The 18148-nt window shown below is 41.0% G+C and overlaps 1 protein-coding gene across 3 annotated transcripts in view; it reads left to right on the top strand.

Annotated features, from left to right (window-relative positions):
* MYOF (myoferlin) overlaps positions 1-17838 on the top strand; it is a 200765-nt gene extending 182927 nt beyond the window's left edge. For all 3 annotated transcript variants that reach the window (XM_060192064.1, XM_007516788.3, XM_060192045.1), the window contains 6 exons: positions 4920-5061; positions 7861-7960; positions 11429-11619; positions 14250-14359; positions 15563-15710; positions 17665-17838. In XM_060192064.1, the coding sequence (XP_060048047.1) occupies positions 4920-5061; positions 7861-7960; positions 11429-11619; positions 14250-14359; positions 15563-15710; positions 17665-17703 (730 nt within the window). In that variant the 3' untranslated portion in view covers positions 17704-17838. The remainder of the gene's footprint in view (positions 1-4919; positions 5062-7860; positions 7961-11428; positions 11620-14249; positions 14360-15562; positions 15711-17664) is intronic.
* Positions 17839-18148: the final 310 nt, after the last annotated feature.

The following is an 18148-nucleotide window of genomic DNA, read 5'->3' as shown; positions in this document are numbered from 1 at the left end:
ATTTAAATGTGTCCACTATGTGGAATTCTTGGTTATTTGAAACTAATTTGTCTTATGAATACAGTCAATTAAAAAGTTCCAAGGAAGGGGTCAGGTGGTAGCACAGTGGGTTAAGCGCAAGTGGCACAAAGCACAAGCACCTGAGTAAGGATCCGGGTTTGAGCCCCCGGCTCCCCACCAGCAGGGGAGTCGCTTCACAGGTAGTGAAGCAGGTCTGCAGGTGTCTTTCTTTCTGTCCCACTCTCTGCCTTCCCCTTCTCTCTCCATTTCTCTCTGTCCTATCCAACAACGGAAAGACATTAACAACAACAATAATAACCACAACAAAGCTACAACAGCAAGGACAACAAAAGGGGGAAAAATGGCCTCCAGGAACAGTGGATTCACGGTGCAGGCACTGAGCCCCAGCAATAACCCTGGAGGAAAAAAAAAAAGTTCCAAGGAATAAAAGGTAAAAAAACAGAAACTAAGGAGTCGGGCAGTAGCAGTAGCAGTAGCGCAGCGGGTTAAGCACACGTGGCGCGAAGCGCAAGGACCCATGTAAGGATCCGGGTCAAGCCTCTGGTTCCCCACCTACAGGAGAGTCGCTTCACAGGCAGTGAAGCAGGTCTGCAGGTGTCTATCTTTCTCTCCTTCTCTCTGTCTTCCCCTCCTCTCTCCATTTCTCTCTGTCCTATCCAACAACAACAACATCAATAACAATAATAATTACAACAATAAAAAACAAGGGCAACAAAAGGGAATAAATAAATAAATATTTTTAAAAAGAAAAAAAAAACAAAAACGTACAGATCATGTTAATGAGCAGAAATATCAATAAGAAGTGATCATTTCTTTCACTTTTCTTTTAAGAGGTTTTTTTTTTTTTCTAATCCCACGTCTGTCTACCAAGCACACCACCCCCTGACTCTTGTTTCTCTGGCTCATTAAGCAAATTCATTATTTCTAAGACTTTTCAACCTTGCAGTTAATTTTTAATTCCTTTTTGAAACTTTGAGTAACCAGTCTTAAAACAAGTAAGCAACCCTGGGCCAGGTGATGGCACATTTATTAAAACACACACATTACAGTGTGTAAGGACCCATGTTCAAGCCTCCAGTCCCCACCTACAAGGGGGAAATTTCATAGCTACTGCAAATCTCTCTCTCTCTCTCTCTCTCTCTCCCTCTCCTTCCTCCTTCTTCATCTTGCCCTCCCTCTCAATTTCTCTGTCTCTCTTCAAAATAAAATATTAAACAAACAAACAAAAGTAAACAACCAGGGAGGTGATTCAGTGGGGAGGTAACAGAGAACTAGCTTGCCTGTATATGCATAGAGGTTGCCCTAAGCTCTCCCTCATAAAATGTAAATATTTTGAAAGCTTTCATCTTAAATAAGGCTTCCAAATTTTCTCTTTTTTTAATTTTTATATTTATTTATTTTACCTTTTTGTTGCCCTTGTTTTTTATTGTTGTTGTTATTGATTTCATCCTTGTTGGATAGGACAGAGAGAAATGGAGAGAGGAGGGGAAGACAGAGAGGAGGGGAGAAAGACAGACACCTGCAGACCTGCTGCACCACTTGTGAAGTGACTCCCCTGCAGGTTCTCTAGCTGAGGGCTAGAACCGAGATCCTTACACCGGTCCTTGCACTTTGCGCCACGTGTGCTTAACCTGCTGCTCTACCACTCGACTTTCTAAATTTTCTCTTTTTATACTTTTTATTACTTGCACCTGATGTCCCATAGAGCAATAACAGAATTTTCTCAAAATCATTTGTCCCACTAAAATTGGCGGACTGATTATCTGCATCTAATGTGTGAAATGACACAATTCATTCTGTTACTTGCATAATCCAATTTCAGATAGCTCACACTGATGTTTTTCTATGTCTTTGTTGTAGATGTTCAATACACAAGAGCACAGTGATTAAGAAGTCAGACTCTGGAGTCAAAAGATTTAATACATTCTGTAGTAGCTAGATAAGTTAGTAAGCTCACTATTCTTCAGCTACAAGAAGGTGACAAGGATAGTAAGGGATAGTCAGAGTCTGTGTGTGTGTGTGTGTGTGTGTGTAGATAGAATGAAAGAGATTTATTATTAAGATTTGGCTCACAACTGCAAACTAGAGACTCAGGAAAGCAGTTGGTATAATTCAGTCTGCATTTAAAGGCCTGTGAACCCAGGAGATAGGTATAGATCCTAGTTTAAAGTCAGGAGAAGCTGAGATGACATGTTCCACCCCAAACAATGAGATAAAGAAAGGAGTGAATTTCTCCTCCTTCTGCTTTTTGTTCTGTGTAGACCCTAAATGGATAGAATGCTGCCCACCCATATTCGGTGGGGCTATCTACTGAATCCATCAATTTAATAGAATTTTAATAGAATATCTCATGCAGAAACACCCTCACAGGCACACCCAGATATTATGTTCAATCTGGACCCCTGTGGCTATTCCCACTGATACATAAAACTAACTGTTCTACTATTTGAGTGCTATCTAGTATTATTACAGCTTCACAGAGAGTGACTTTGGTTCCTTTATATGGCAAAAGACTTGTTGAAATGTAATATATGCATAAAAGTAAGAACAAAGTTTCACTAATAATCCCAAGTGGCTTTCAATCAAAACTTTGGTAGAGACATAATTACTGTCATTTGGGCTCGCTGTAAACAAGGAATGTTTCATCAAGTCCTCCATTATTCTTTCCATTTCAGGATCTTATTACCATTCCCCAAGGAAAGCTAATCCTAGCTAATTACATACATGCAAATTTATCTGGCTGTCATAAGCATTTTTTCAAATCAGGGCAACAAATCCAAGTAATACGGGACTAGAGAATACTCCTCTAGTCAAAGTATAAAGTGCAGCTCTGTCATTAAAATAGAAATACTATATTTGGTGGTCTGGGAGGTGGTGCAGTGGATAAAGCATGAGACACTCAAGCATGAGGACCTGAGTTCGATCCCCGGCAGCACATGTACCAGAGTGATGTCTGGTTCTTTCTTTCTCTCTTCTTATCCTTCTCATTAATAAATAAATAAATAAATAAATAAATAAATAAATAAATAAAATTTTTAAAAAATAATATATCTGAACATGTGAACAGTGCATAAATAGTATGCCTATCAATATACATATATGGGTGACATTTCCAAAGTTATACATACCTGTACACAAATTTATTTAGAGGTTTTTTAAATTAAAATGTAAAAATATTTATATTTAAAAATCAATGTGGGAAAAAAAGCGTCTGATTAAAGAAAGAGCTATAAGAGATGAGTAGTCTGGAAAAGGATAATGTGACATTCAGGGATCTTTTCTGGAAGTGAAGCTACTGGGGCTGTAACCAGAAAATATGGACTCGCTTCAGTCACTTCAGTGAGTTAGTTCAATAGGTACAATTAATTCATCTAGTCAACCAATTAGAAAAAAAAAATTAAATTGGGGGGCTCATAGAACTCTAGTGTTTGATTCAGTGTGAAGCTATACTCCCAAAATCTTATAAGAAATTATTAAATCATTAATCAAAATTATGTTTTAAAGCTATGTAGTTGAGTGACATTAATACAATAGGGCCTAATATTAGCATGTGAATTTCTGATCTTTGTGGTTTTCTGAGGCAAAGTCACAGTAATAGAATGGAAAAAAAATTAAATAAAATAAAAAAGTAACAGAATGGCAAAGTTCAGTAGCTGGGCTTTGGGGAATCACCATTCTGAGGACACAAATAGTTAATCCTGGCTGGCTATTTCTAGCTGTGTGACCTTATACAAGTTTTATTTTCTCTCTGAACTCAGCTTTCCTCATCTGAAAAATGGGAAATAAGTATACAATTGTTGTGAAGAATAAGATAAGGCACGCTAAATACCTGGTTCGTGGTAGATTGTTAAAAATTAAGGGCTTTCCTCTTCCCCCTTTGACGCTTCTAAGCCTTGGTCTCCCATTCTGTCCTTGCATTGACCTTCTAAAGGAAATACATATTATTAGCCATATTTCAGAGATAGAAGATGAAACCCAAAATCAAGTGGTAGGGCCAAAATCAAAGCCAAGCTTGCCTCCTACCAAGAATGTCTTATCTGTGGAGTCTAGACATCAGTATTTTTTTTAAAATACTTCCAAGTTGATTCCAGTGTGATTCAAATATACAGTCACTGTTGCAAACCAAACATTTTCCCACTTTACTAAAGTACTCCCCCAGGACCAAACCAGGAATCTTCCCAACAAAGGCAGATATAACAATAACTTCTTCCCAAGTCCCACCATTCATTCATCCATCCCTTCAACAGGTCTGTTATAGTCCAGGGACACATCAAAGGAAACTTTGCAAATGTTGAAAATGTAGCCATAAAAATGACTGTGGACATGAGTTTTCCTAGATGTTGCCTATGGAAATAGCTTATGATCCCCTCTTACTAGTCTTACTAATATGATAGCAGTGAATTTAGGAATCATAATTTTAAAAAAAGAAACATTATTTGATTCATGCCTGTTTAGTTTGTTTAAGTAAAATATGGAAAAAGAGATGCTAAAATGTTGAACTGACTCCTATTCACTGAGTCTATCAGCAGTGGTGACAGACACTGATGAGTTATAGTTAAGAAGACTAGAATCATAGCCAGCAAGCGTCAACATTCCTAAAATAGAAGTTAAGTTGCTGATGTTTTCCAGAAAATTTCATCTTATCCTTGTTAGCTAAAGTCTAAAGGGTTTCCTGCTTTGGTTTTAGAGGAATTATGTTTTATTTGGCGACAACTGTATTGGATGCAACAGAGTGACTCCCCTTCATAAATCACCCCCCAGTTCCATAGACAATTGGAACCTGCCCAAGAAAAGTGCATTAATTCTCCTGCCCTTCACTCCCTTAATCACTGCACAATTTTGTGGTTAGATTACCTGTCAATCACTCAAAGCTAAGTCTGTTTGCCTCTGCTTTTCAGCTGGATTCCTGGCAATGAAGAAAACAAACAGAAAACAGATGTCCACTACAGGTCCTTGGATGGTGAAGGGAATTTTAACTGGAGATTTGTTTTCCCATTTGACTACCTCCCAGCAGAACAACTTTGTATTGTTGCCAAAAAAGTGAGCTCTGAAATATGCCAATGGGAAGTGCATGTCATGGGTCTTCCTAATGCAGACACGCAGAGAATGTGGGAGCTGCTTAGCACCTCAGAGGTCATGAGTCCAGTTCCCTCTTGGTTCAGATGGGGAAATCTGAGACCCACAGAGGTGTAGCCACTTGCCCAGGGTCACACAGCTTTGATAATAATCTATGTTATTAGCAAGTATAAGGAAGACAACTTTCTTTTCCCAACATGTTGGTGCAGGCTGAAAGATCTGTTAAAAGGTAGACATGGGGATCTTACGTCAATATATACAACAACCCAAGTGTAAAATTTTTTGTCATGGGGAGATGGGTTTCTTCCCATGGCAAATAGAAATGTTTGACTAATTAACCACACAGAGGCAAAACTTTAAAGTAGTTGACATTTCCTTTTTATTTTCCTTATTAAACCTCTGCATCAGACTTACCTCCTTCAGAGACACTTCAGTGAAGATTCAGAATCCTTGTGGCCTTTAATCTGTAAGACTCTCAGTTACAGAGTTCAACTCAAACTGAGTTAGATGAAGATGGTGATTTCCTGCTTCATATTACTAAACACTCCAGGGTTGAATGATTGGGGGAAAAAAAAACTGAATCTTTGGTTGAACTTTTATCTTTAGGAATAACTCTCACTCAGCCCTCTGTTCTGTCTTTTTCTGTGGACCTTACTTTGTGATGGGGGCAAGATGGCTTCCATACAGTGAAGCTCACATCCTGCCTCTCAGCAACTTCAGCAGAAAGAGAAGAATGAATCCCTCATGGTACCAACCAGAATTCTGGTTCTCAGTGCCTGAATGTTAGTGATCGCATGTCCATTGCTGAACAAGGCAAAATGGTACCTATAATATATTGCTTTGACTGGTCAGGTGTAGAGTTATGGAAAGAGTCTGTTTTTCTCAGATTACATGTACTGGAATAGGAGAGTCTCCAAGGAAAATGAAATACTTTCATCTCAAAGTGGGAGTCCTGAAGCCAGGCTAAGCAGTGACAGAGATCTTTTATAGGATTCCATTGCATTGCTACCCACCATGTCCTATGAACCTTCCCTAACACTGTTTAGTCACCTCTCCCTTCCCATCTGACCCAACATACCTGCCTAGTGTCTCATCTACCCAGATCTTACTACCTGGCTGACTGTATTGAGTACTGAGTCTGTAGAGAGTACTTTTCCTGTGACAGATGAAATGAACACCTTCCAAGAGCCTTTCTAGATGCCATGGCTCAATCCAATGTTGAATCTGCAGACTTATAGATGATGAAACAAATTAAGGGAAAAGGAGAATGATTTTGGAGTCGGGTAGACCAATAAGGAAAGTTACCTTTCATGTTCATGTTTCCCCCACCTTGACTGGACTTCCTGTGTCTTTAATGGAACCAATCAATAATGAAGAGGACATCCCAGCCCATCAGATACAGGCCCTTCTTTGAGCCCTTTGAGCAAAAAAGAGAGCATTGTGGCTGGGTGGTGGCATACTGTTTGAGCAGACATGTTACAATGTACAAGGATCTGGGTTTGAGCTCCCAGTCCCCACCTGCAGGAGGAAAGCTTCACAAGTGATGAAGCAGTGTTGCAGGTGTCTCTCTGTCTCTCACCCCTACCCTCTTGATTTCTGGCTGTCCCTATCCAATAAATAAATAAAGATAATAATGGGAGTCTGGTGGTAGCACAGATAATAATGGAAGTCTGGGTGAAGCACACATGCTGTGAAGCTCATGGACCAGCGTAAGGATCACGGTTCGAGCCCCTGGCTCCCCACCTGCAGGGTAGTCGCTTCACAAGCGTTGAAGCAGGTCTGCAGGTGTCTATCTTTCTCTCCCCCTCTCTGTCTTCCCCTCCTCTCTCCATTTCCTTCTGTCCTATCCAACAACAACAACAACTACAACAATTAAAAAACAACAAGGGCAACAAAAGGGAATAAATAAATATTTAAAATAATAATAATAAAGATAATATTTTTTAAAAAGTGGAGCATCCCTGGAAAGTCTCTTTAAAAAGCAAGAGACAACCCACCCAGTTTCCATCATATTCATGAGGCATGGAAGAAATTTTCTTTCTGCTGGGTAGAAAGAACCCAGGACTTAGTCTGTACTTAGTCTGGAGAGGTGCTATTATTCTTAGCTAATATTGTCTGGATAGTGGTAGGCCTGAGAATTTGAAAAGACTTTACCAGTATTCCCTCCACGTATCTCTAGTAGAGGGACCTGAGGATCTTAGTGGATCATGGAATGTAAAATCCAGCACTACTTTTCAAAAGCTAAAAATGACTTAAATCTTCACCGATGAAAGTAAAATGTGGATTTCAGCTTCCTCGCCCCATTCTGAAATGGGTGTGATCAGACATCTGTGTGGGGGTGGGTGGGAGATCCGTGAAGAGAAGTGATGCCCCAGCAGGTGATACTGTAGGTTGACCCCAGAACAGCTTGGTTTTGTGAGGGTAAACTAAGCAGGCTGTAGAGGTCTTCAGGGGGGAGCAGAAGCAATCACTCCCCAAACCCTAACAATGGCAGCAGGAAGTCACACTGATAGGAACATGGCAGGAAACCTTCTGTTTGCGAACTGCTTGGGACATCTGGTGGCCTTGAGATTTCCTAGGGAGCCCATCTCAGCAACCCATGCACATGGGGAAGGGGGGAGAGCCGGGGGAGAGGTCGGAAGGAGGAGTGTAAGTAAGGGAGAGAAAGGCCCTATGCTTTAACTCTGGGGATTCAAGGGACCCAAGGAAGGGTTTCAGAGTTCAGCTGATCAGTGTCATCTGATCTGTCTCTTGTCATTTTAGGAGCATTTCTGGAGCATTGACCAAACTGAATTTCGGGTCCCACCCAGGCTAATAATTCAGATATGGGATAATGACAAGTTTTCTCTGGATGACTACTTGGGTAAGGCTTATATTGGGATACTTTAAGAAATCATACTTGAATTAAATAAAACTTGGACTCAATTTATTTATTTTACAATCTTTATACCTGTGGGTCACTGGCAATGGGGGCATATTCATTGCCTGGCTGTCCCCTGGGGACCCTGAGCTGCCTGTTTGCTCTCTCAGGTCCTCTGAGAAGTGGGCACAGTGAATTCACCCCCTTTTATGAGCCCCATCTACTCTCAAGGATGCCACACCCCTGCCTCCACTTCTAAACCTCTCATTGTCCGTATCCTTCGGGCTTCAGCAGCTACTGTGTGTGGTCCCCTAATCTTTACCAGCCACTATCTCTCCTCGTCTGTGGCTTGGCATTTGCTAACCCAACATGTACACACTGTCCCTCCAAAGCACAGGGCACTCCTGATTTTCAGTGTCCACTTTCCCAAGTTGTGGGTGTATCTCACTGGGCTCCTCTGTTTCTTCCTTGTACTCTTTAAACTCAGGCCTTCCCTGTGGTTCTTGGGGGTTTCCCCAGCCTCTTCAGCAATCTACCTACCCATTCTTGCCTTGGCTGAAGAAAAGCTTCAGCTTTCACCTCTCAGCAACATGACTCTTAAACTAAGTTGTGTAGACTGCAGAAACTTTTCATGATGAATCCCCTTGCAGGGCCAGGCAGTGGTGCACCTGGTTGAGTGCACATGTTACAATGCACAAGAACCCGAGTTTGATCCCCCAGTTCCCACCTGCAGGGGGACAACTTTGCGAGTGGTTAGGAAGGGCTGCAGGTGTCTTTGTCTCTATTCTCCTCTATCTCTCCATACCTTTCAATTTCTGGCTGTCTCTCTCCAAGAAATAAATAAAGATAATAAAGAAGATTTATTAAAAAATAAATAAATCAGAGGGGTCAGGCAGTGGCGCAGTGGGTTAAGCACACATGGCCCAAACCACAAGGACAGGCACAAGGATCCCAGTTCGAGCCCCTGGCTCCCCATCTGCAGTGGGAGGGGGTCTTTTCATAAGCAGTGAAGGAAGTCTGCAGGTGTCTATCTTTCTCTCCCCCTCTCTGTCTTCCCCTCCTCTCTCCATTTCTCTCTGTCCTATCCAACAACAATGACAGCAATAAGAACAACAATAACCATAAAAATGATAAACAACAAGGGCAACAAAAGGGAAAAAATACCCTCCAGGAGCAGTGGATTCCTAGTGCAGGCACTGAGCCCCAGCAATAACCCTGGAGGCAAAATAAATAAATAAATAGATCACATTGCAATATACAAATTCACCACATCAACACACCATGCAGCTTAACTAGTGTTATGTGTCAATCATATCTCAGTAAGTTTTTTTAAAAATCATTAAGATGATTATTGCCAAGTCCCCACCGAAGCTTCCACCTCTATGTTTGGTTAGCACTTCAATCAAATGTATCATGACTTCCATAAAACTCATGCATGCTCTCCTCTGGCGGTTCATAACCCTTCTGTGGTCCCAACCATCTAGGCTAAAATGTACCAAAAGTCCTCTGTGGGTTCTTTTTTCTGCCTATATCGTCCTAACGATGCTCTCTGCTTTATCATGCAGATTTGTTTTCTTATTTCTATGACTCCTGCCTCTTGTCAGTTCAGATCTATTTGCTCATAGCCAGCTGCCACAGTAGTCCCTAGCTCATATTATTTCCAAGGTATATTACCTAGTAGAGAAAAGCCCCTGGTGGCCAATGACTGTATCTTGTTTATCTTTCCCAACACCCAATGTGGGGACTCTGACTTGGTGGCTCTTAATAAGGAACAAACAAGTGAGTATGCAAACATAATAAGTTATGATCCGTTCACATAGGCTGTGAATTCCAGAATAGCAGGGGGTTTTCCCTGGAATTTAAATGAACTAGTATAACAGAAAAGAGAAGAAAGAGAGAGAGAGAGAGTGAGTGAGAAAGAGAGGGAAAGAGAATTACTGTACTTCAGAAAGCCTAGTGTGCACATGATGGTAGTTATTGCCAAAAGGTTATTGACAAGATAAAAGAAGGCCTAAGTTCATGGAAACCTGAATTAATCATTATAAGATGAAGGGCATTTTCTGAATCTGACAGTTTAAGAGAAATCTGCCAGTCTTCTCTCTCTTTGCTGCCTTCATAGAAGCCCAATTCTTATCCCACTGGTCTAGGGACTATGGAATAGACCCCACAGCACACATAGCATTATAGTATTTTCCTTTTTTTCTTTTCTTCTTTTGCCTGCAGGGCAAAAAAAAAATGGCCACCAGCACTGAGAATCCACTGCTCCTGTGGCCATTTTTTTTTCATTTTTATTGGATAGTACAGAGAGAAATTGAGAGGGAGAGATAGAAAGGGAGAGACAGAGAGACACCTACAGACCTGCTTCACCACTTGTGAAGTGACGCCCTTGCAGGGAGTTGGAACCCCATCCTTGAGCAGGTCCTTGCCTTTTGTACTATGTGTGCTTAACCCAGTGCGCCACCACCTGGCCCCTATAGCATTTACTTCCTTCATTCCTTCCTTCCTTCCTCCCTCCCTCCTTTCTCTTCTTTTCTTTCCTTTTCTCTTCTTTTCTTTTCTTTTCTTTTCTTCCTTTCACTGCCACCAGGGTTATCTCGGGGCTCAGTGTATCTGGCACTATGAATCCACCACTCCAGATGGCCTTGTTTTTTCTTTTTCTTTTTCTTTTATTTGACAGGACAGAGAGAAATTGAGAGAGATGGGGAGAGAGAGAGAGAGAGAAAAGATAGATACCTGCAGACTTGCTTCACTGATCACGAAGCAGCCTCCCTGCAGGGAGGGAGCAAGGGCTCAAACTCAGGTCCTTGTGCATGGTGATATGTGCACTTAGCTGGGTTCGCTTCCACCTGGGCCCCCACATAGCATTTAATTAACACAAAGAACGTGAGAATTTTCCAATCCCCAAAGACAGTCACCTGAAGAGTTAATGCCTTACAATATGGAAAAGAAAATGTGCTCCTTATAGTTCCCTTATCTGGGCTCCCTAATTTCTGGTGAAGATTTTCTGTTTAACTTCTATTGTTACACTAAGAGAGACTTGAACATGACTTTCCTATGGAACCTCACATGTTCCTAGTGCCAGTTGTCTGTAAACCCAGGCTAGCGGAAGGTGTCCAATGCAGCTCAGAAGCAATATGAAAAAATTTCAAATTTGACTTCAATTTGTTCATACATGTTTATTCTGCGCTTGTAGAAGGGTTATGTTTATCCACATGCCTTTGAGAAACATAAAACACACAGACCACTGTTAGATGCACAACAATGAACAGCTATTTCTTCGGCTACCTTCTCTCTGATCTGGAACTAATTTAACTGAATTGAACTAATTTCAACACTTAACCTTTCTTTATCTCAGCTCTCACCTGTTCAAAATCACTGGTTGCCTATTTACTGACAAGAACATTCTGTTCACTTGTGGACAATGGGTAATCCACATGAAGCTTAATCTGTGTTTAATGTCTTTTTAACTAGGTTTCCTGGAACTTGACTTGCATCACACCATCATTCCAGCAAAATCATCAGAGAAATGCAATTTGGACATGATTTCCGACCTCAAAGTCATGAACCCCCTTAAAGTTAAAACTGCCTCTCTCTTTGAACAGAAGTCCATGAAAGGATGGTGGCCATGCTATGCAGACAAAGATGGCTCCCGAGTGCTGGCTGTAAGAGCACTTCCTGGTTGGAGAAATCATTTATTCTATTTACCATTTAGATTTTTCTTTAAATTAATAGGCTTATTCTAGATAAAGCAACCATGACTTAATTTATGAAGGTGATTTTCTCCTAGAATTATTAGAGAAATTTTTGAGTTCGTTGTGAAATATTTGTGGTAACAGAGAAAGTGCCAAAATTGGAATGATCAAGAACTAGGATCTTGAGTGGCTATACGTATTTCTTTAGGAACCTCCTTTATTAGGAAGACTAATCTGTGCTGTGATTCTAGTGTAATAACATACAGGAAAAGACCCTCAAATCTGGGTTTTACCTTTTTTCAAGTGGGAGTGGTCAGGTGACTTGACACTCATTGAATAAGAAGGTCACAGTTTATATGCAAGTTTGGAGAACTCAAGATATATTTGTATGCAGGGAGTCGGGTGGTAACACAACGGGTTAAGCACATGTGGCGCCAAGCACAAGGACCGGCTTAAGGTTCCTGGTTCGAGCCCCCGGCTCCCCACACCTGCAGGGGAGTCACTTCACAGAAGGTGAAGCAGGTCTGCAGGTGTCTATCCTCCTCTCTGTCTTCCCCTCCTCTCTCCATTTCTCTCTGTCCTATCCAATGAACGACATCTGTAACAACAACAATAAAAAACAGCAAGGGCAACAAAAGGGGAAATAAATATTTTTAAAAAATTTTTAAATATATATTTGTATATAGAAACAAATGTTATGTTGCCATATTACAAAGACTGCCTAACATATTATATATTCTTTTTTCTTTCTTTTTTTTTTTGTCTCCAGGGTTATTACTGGGGCTTGGTGCCTGCACTAGGAATCCACTGCTCTTGGAGGCTATTTTTTTCCCTTTTTTTGCCCTTGTTGTTTATCATCATTGTTGTTCTTCTTCTTATTGCTGTCATTGTTGTAAGATAGGACAGAGAGAAATGGAGAGAGGAGGGGAAGACAGAGAGGAGGAAAGGAAGATAGACACCTGTAGACCTGCTTCACCACTTGTGAAGTGACTCCCCTGAAGGTGGGGAGCCGGGGGTTCAAACTGGCATCTTTACACCCTTCCATGTGCTTTGTGCCATGTGTGCTTAACCCACTGTGCTACCACCTGGCCCCTCATATTATATATTTTTGTGATAACATTTTTTTATCTTTGATTAGGAACCAGGAATTACATAAAGAATTTTATGCCCATAATCTTGTTTTTAAAAACAACTATGAGGTATAATTATATAACATACACTATGCCCATTGAAAGTGCCAGATGGCTATAAAACATTAACCTCTCAATAAAGGGGGGGAAAAGTGCTAAATGGTATGTTTTGGCAGTTATATACATTCAGGAAACCATCACCAGAATCTAGATATGCAACATTTCTTTTACAACCAAGTTTTTTTGTGTATTTTTTAAACATTTATTTATTTATTTATTCCCTTTTTGTTGTTTTATTGTTGTAGTTATTATTGTTGTCTGTCGTCATTGTTGGATAGGACAGAGAGAAATGGAGAGAGGAGGGGAAGACAGAGAGGAGGAGAGAAAGATAGACACCTGCAGACCTGCTTCACCGCTTGTGAAGCAACTCCCCTGTAGGTGGGGAGCAGGGCTCGAACTGGGATCCTCATGCCGGTCCTTGCACTTTGCACCATGTGCACTTAACCCGCTACGCTACCGCCCAGCTCCCACACCAAAGTTTTTTGAGGTAAAGTTTTTAGCCCTTTGCAGCTGATCACTCCTTCCACCACTGACCCAGAACATCACATATTGCTTTCTGCCACTATAGATTAGTTGAAAATAATCTCCTTTGGTTCTGCTAACAGTCTCATGTAGCAGACATTATCTTGGAAACATAGAGCACTGTGCCACAGTCAGCTTTGCCTGCTGTCAGCATAAAAGCCATCTGCGTCCCATCATCTAAAAGAGTGTCAGGGTTAAGGGCCCTCAAATTGTTAATGACCAGATGGGCTTTCTGGGTTCTAGAAAGTCAGTTATAACATTCATTAAACCTGCCGTAAGTCATGGGCAAGTTCCTAGACTTCCTTCCGCTCAGTATCCTTATGTACACTTAAGGATAATAGCAGTTCCTACTTTTTGGAGTTTCTACTAGCATTACATGAGATTACCCACATAAAAATCATAGTGTCCAGGACATTACTCAGGAATCTTCTAAGGGCAGCATTCATTTGTTCATTCATTCATTTGTTCATTCATTTGTTCATTCATTCATTCAGGCAACACACTTCAAGTACCCACTAAGTACTGATAATGTACCACATAGTGGTGGTACCATGGTGAGACTGGGTTAATCTATGTCCAAACAAAGTCACAAAGGAAGATACATGAGGAGGCAAAGAGATGGATGTGAGAAAGTTCAAATGATACAGGGAGTGAAAAGCAGGCAGCAGGAGGAGGGAAAGCAATTTGTCCTCTCTGTTTCCCACACAAAGTCAGTTCAGAAACACATGGAAGAGGAAATGTGATGAAATCCCTTGAGGAAAATTTAAAGCAATCTAAGGATTGTTTTACAGGAATAAAAATCGTTGCTTGGGGAATACTCCAGGGGTTAAAGTGAAAATATTTGTGAAACGTGATGTAATGTGTTTAACCTGTTCTGCTTTACTGAAGGGGAAAGTGGAGATGACGTTGGAAGTTCTCAATGAGAAGGAGGCTGATGAGAGGCCAGCTGGGAAGGGACGGGATGAACCCAATATGAACCCCAAGCTGGACCCACCAAAGTGAGAGGCCTTCTTTGTTCTCAGAATTGTCTGATCTCCAAACACCTGCAGTCTGAAAGCCCCCCTACTCTTCCAGTTGACTTAGTAGAATGGATTAGTCCTTCTAATTTTGTGTTTAATAGTGGGGGCTGGGGGTGGAGAAGTTGGCAAACTGGCTTCATTTTTAACCATTCTCCTACCCCATGGAACCAAATTCCAGCATTTCTTTAGCATCTTAAGAAATTCCAGAAAGAGGGGCCAGGCAGTAGTGTACCCACTGTTAAGCACACATTATCACTATGCACAAGGACCCTGGTTCAAGCCCCTCATCCCACCTGCAGGAGGTCTGTTTCACAAGTGGTGAAGCAGGTCTGCAGATGTCTGTTTTTCCCTCTCTGTCTCCCCCTCCCTTCTCAATTTCTCTCTGTCCTACTGAATAAGATTGGGGGGGAGAGAAGAAGAAAGGAGGAGGAGGAGGAGGAGGAGAAGAAGAAAAAGAAGGAGAAATTACAAAAAGAAGGGGCCAGGAGATAACACATTTAGCAGAGTACACACTTCCCCCAGGTGCAAGAAGGCAGGTTCAAGCCCATGGCTGCTGCCACATGAACCTGCATGGTGAAAGGGAAAAACTTTACCAGTGGTGGAGCAGTGCTGTGGTGTCTCTCCTCTGCACCTCCTTCCCCCTTCTATATCTCTCTCCCTCTCTGTGTCTCACTATTGAGAGAGAGAGAGAATAGAATAATAGAACAGAGGAATAGTGCATGCACAAAGTCCCACTGATAAGCCTAGTGGCAGAAAAAAAGTCACAAAAAGTGTATAGAGTCTCAGCTAACTAAAGGGAATCATAGATTTTCTTGATTTAATTTTATTTATTTATTTACCACCAGAGTTATCACTGGGGCTTTATGCCCCCATTTTTTTAAAATTATTATGATGGATATAAAAGTGAAATAGGGCAAGAAAGAGAAAGAGAGAGGGAGAGAGAAAGAGAGACAACTGCAGCCTATTCTACTGCTCATGAAACTTTCCCTATGCAGGTGGGGACCAAGTGCTTGAACCTGGGTCCTCACACATGATAACCTGTTTACTTTACCAGTTGTACCACCACCTGTCTTTTCTTGATTTTATAGATGTTATTAACTATTCTCTAAATTGTGTGATGCTCTGAAGTGAAATATCAGTCCTCTTGAGTTGAGTGGATAATAGCATTTCTTTGCAATGCAGTCGACCGGACACCTCCTTCCTCTGGTTCACCAATCCATGTAAGACCATGAAGTTCATTGTGTGGCGCCGATTTAAGTGGGTCATCATTGGCTTGTTGATCCTGTTGATCCTGCTGCTCTTCGTGGCTGTGCTCCTGTACTCCTTACCAGTAAGAGTCCTTGGCTTTCTTCATGTGTACTTTGTGGTCGATCATCTAACTTGGTAGTTGCTTTGATTGCAGCAGAGTTAAGCACACGTAGTATCAAGTGCAGGGACTTGTACAAGAATCCTGGTTTGAGTCCCTGGCTCCCCACTTACAGGGATGGGGGGGGTTGCTTCACAAGCACTGAAACAGGTCTACAGGTATCTTTCTCCCTCTCTATCTTCCCCTCCTTTCTCAATTTCTCTCTGCTCTATCCAATAACATGGTGGTGGTGGTGGGGGTGGAAGATGGCCTCCAGAAGCAATGGATTTGTAGTGCCAGCACCAAGTCCCAGTGATAACCCTGGAGGCAAAAAATAAATAAATAAATAAAGTGACCTACTTAGCCTCTGTGATGTCACAACCTTTGCTCTTTGGAAAAACTTAATGTGCCCTATGATTGCAGCTACATACCTCTGAATTCACACATTTCATGCAAAATGTTACCACATGAAAGCAGGTTCGATTTCAGGAAGTCCAGCAGAAACTCTTCAGTCCTTTTTCAATATATTTTTCAACTAGAACAGCATTTCCAAACAATCTCTGCCTCCAGATTTTCTTTTACCAAACCATCCTGTAGCCTAACTCCTTGTCTGAGCAGTCATGAATCCCTATATCTGGCCTTAGTACAGATATGCACAGATCCGGAATCTTCCAATCTAGCACCAAATCTCTCCACCAAAGAAGTGTAGTCCTTGCCTGTCAAAGCCCTTTGCGAATACTGTACTGTTGCCTCTTTTGTCTACCAAAATCTTACTCATTTTAAGATCCTTGCCCCTTTTAATTTTCCTTAGCTCCCTTAGTTCAATAGGGAGTCAAATTGAAATAAATAGGGGTTCAAGTGGAAGATTTCCCAGTGTACCTAAAAGCAATGCCTTCGTTATTCTACTCAAGCAATAGGAAAAGAATTGTAGAGGAAGGTAGAGATGTTAAGGATATCAGTTTTTCCCATGAACACTTGATAACCCAGAGTTATAGTAGCAAGTAAGCCTTTATGAGAGCAAGCTGTTATGAAAATATGGACAAATGACTAGAAAATTCCACTACTCAGCCTGGTCTCATTACAGAGGAGACAATTAAGCTCTCTCTGACAGCTGAAGGAGGGATAATCCACTCATTCAAAAACCCATCTTTCCACCCACACTAGTAATAATACAGATTGCTTTTTATTTAGTAGCATCATCATACAACCAGAATAGCAGAAAATTTGTCATAATTTCCCCCAGTTCATTTCAAACCTAATGTGTTGACTCTGAGTATGGGAGCACTAATTTCTGATTGCAGGCTGTTCACTCTGCTGCTACCATTTAAATAACTACTCATAGTTATTTCTTTTTCTTAACTTAAAGTCTATGGATTTTTTTTCTCTTTTTTTTTATTTTTTTAATATTTATTTCCTTTTGTTGCCCTTGTTTTTTTTTTTATTGTTGTAATTCTTATTGTTGTTATTGATGTCATCATTGCTGGATAGGACAGAGAGAAATGGAGAGAGAGGGGGAAGAACGATAGACACCTGCAGACCTGCTTCACCGCTTGTAAAGCGACTCCCCTGCAGGTGGGGAGCTGGGGGCTCGAACCGGGATCCTTACGCCAGTCCTTCATTTTGCGCCACCTGTGCTTAACCCGCTGCGTTACCGCCCAACTCCACTATGGATATAAAGTAAGGGTTCTCAGCTGGGAGAGATTTTTGCCTACCTGAGGATATCTGGCAATGTCTGGAGATGAACTGGTTGTTACACTGAGTGGGGAGAAGTGAGGGTAGCCTTCAAGTGGGCAAAGGCCACAAATGGTGCTGAGCAGCCTACAGTGCACAGGAAATCTGGCCCTAAATGTAAACAGTATCACGTTGACAATCCCTGGACTTAAATGTATATATATACCAGTCTGTATGTACTTTAATAATGTTTCTGTTTCCTTTTTAGAACTATTTATCAATGAAGATTGTGAAACCAAATGTATAAGGAAAGTAAAGAGTTCTGCTGGAAGAAGCATCAGTGAGGGGACCTTACTTCATCTGTGGGCAAAAATTAAGAGAATTTTGTTTGTGCCTGAGACTCCAGTGGCAAGTTACACTATTTCACCAAAGTCCTTCCAGTCCTAGATGGTCTAGCTTAGAGTAAGGCCAACAAACATTTGATCTTGTTATCTTTTGTGGTGTTAAAACCCTTTAACCATATTTTTCAGAGTATTTTTTTAAGGTGGCTGGTTCCATTTAAGAATTGTCTTTTATTAGTGTGTTCTTAGTTCTGCAAATCAAATTCTTTTGAGATGGTTGAAATCAAATTTGAAAATTTCTACATCTTGAATTTATATATGTATGTGTAATCAATGTTATAAATGTAGTTAGAATATGGTACTTCTTATTTATGCCTGCTACCATGGTTATTATATTTTATATGGATGAAT

This window comes from Erinaceus europaeus, chromosome 1, assembly GCF_950295315.1.
Source record: "Erinaceus europaeus chromosome 1, mEriEur2.1, whole genome shotgun sequence".
NCBI lineage: Eukaryota > Metazoa > Chordata > Mammalia > Eulipotyphla > Erinaceidae > Erinaceus > Erinaceus europaeus.
This window is presented reverse-complemented; position numbering and strand designations above follow the sequence as displayed.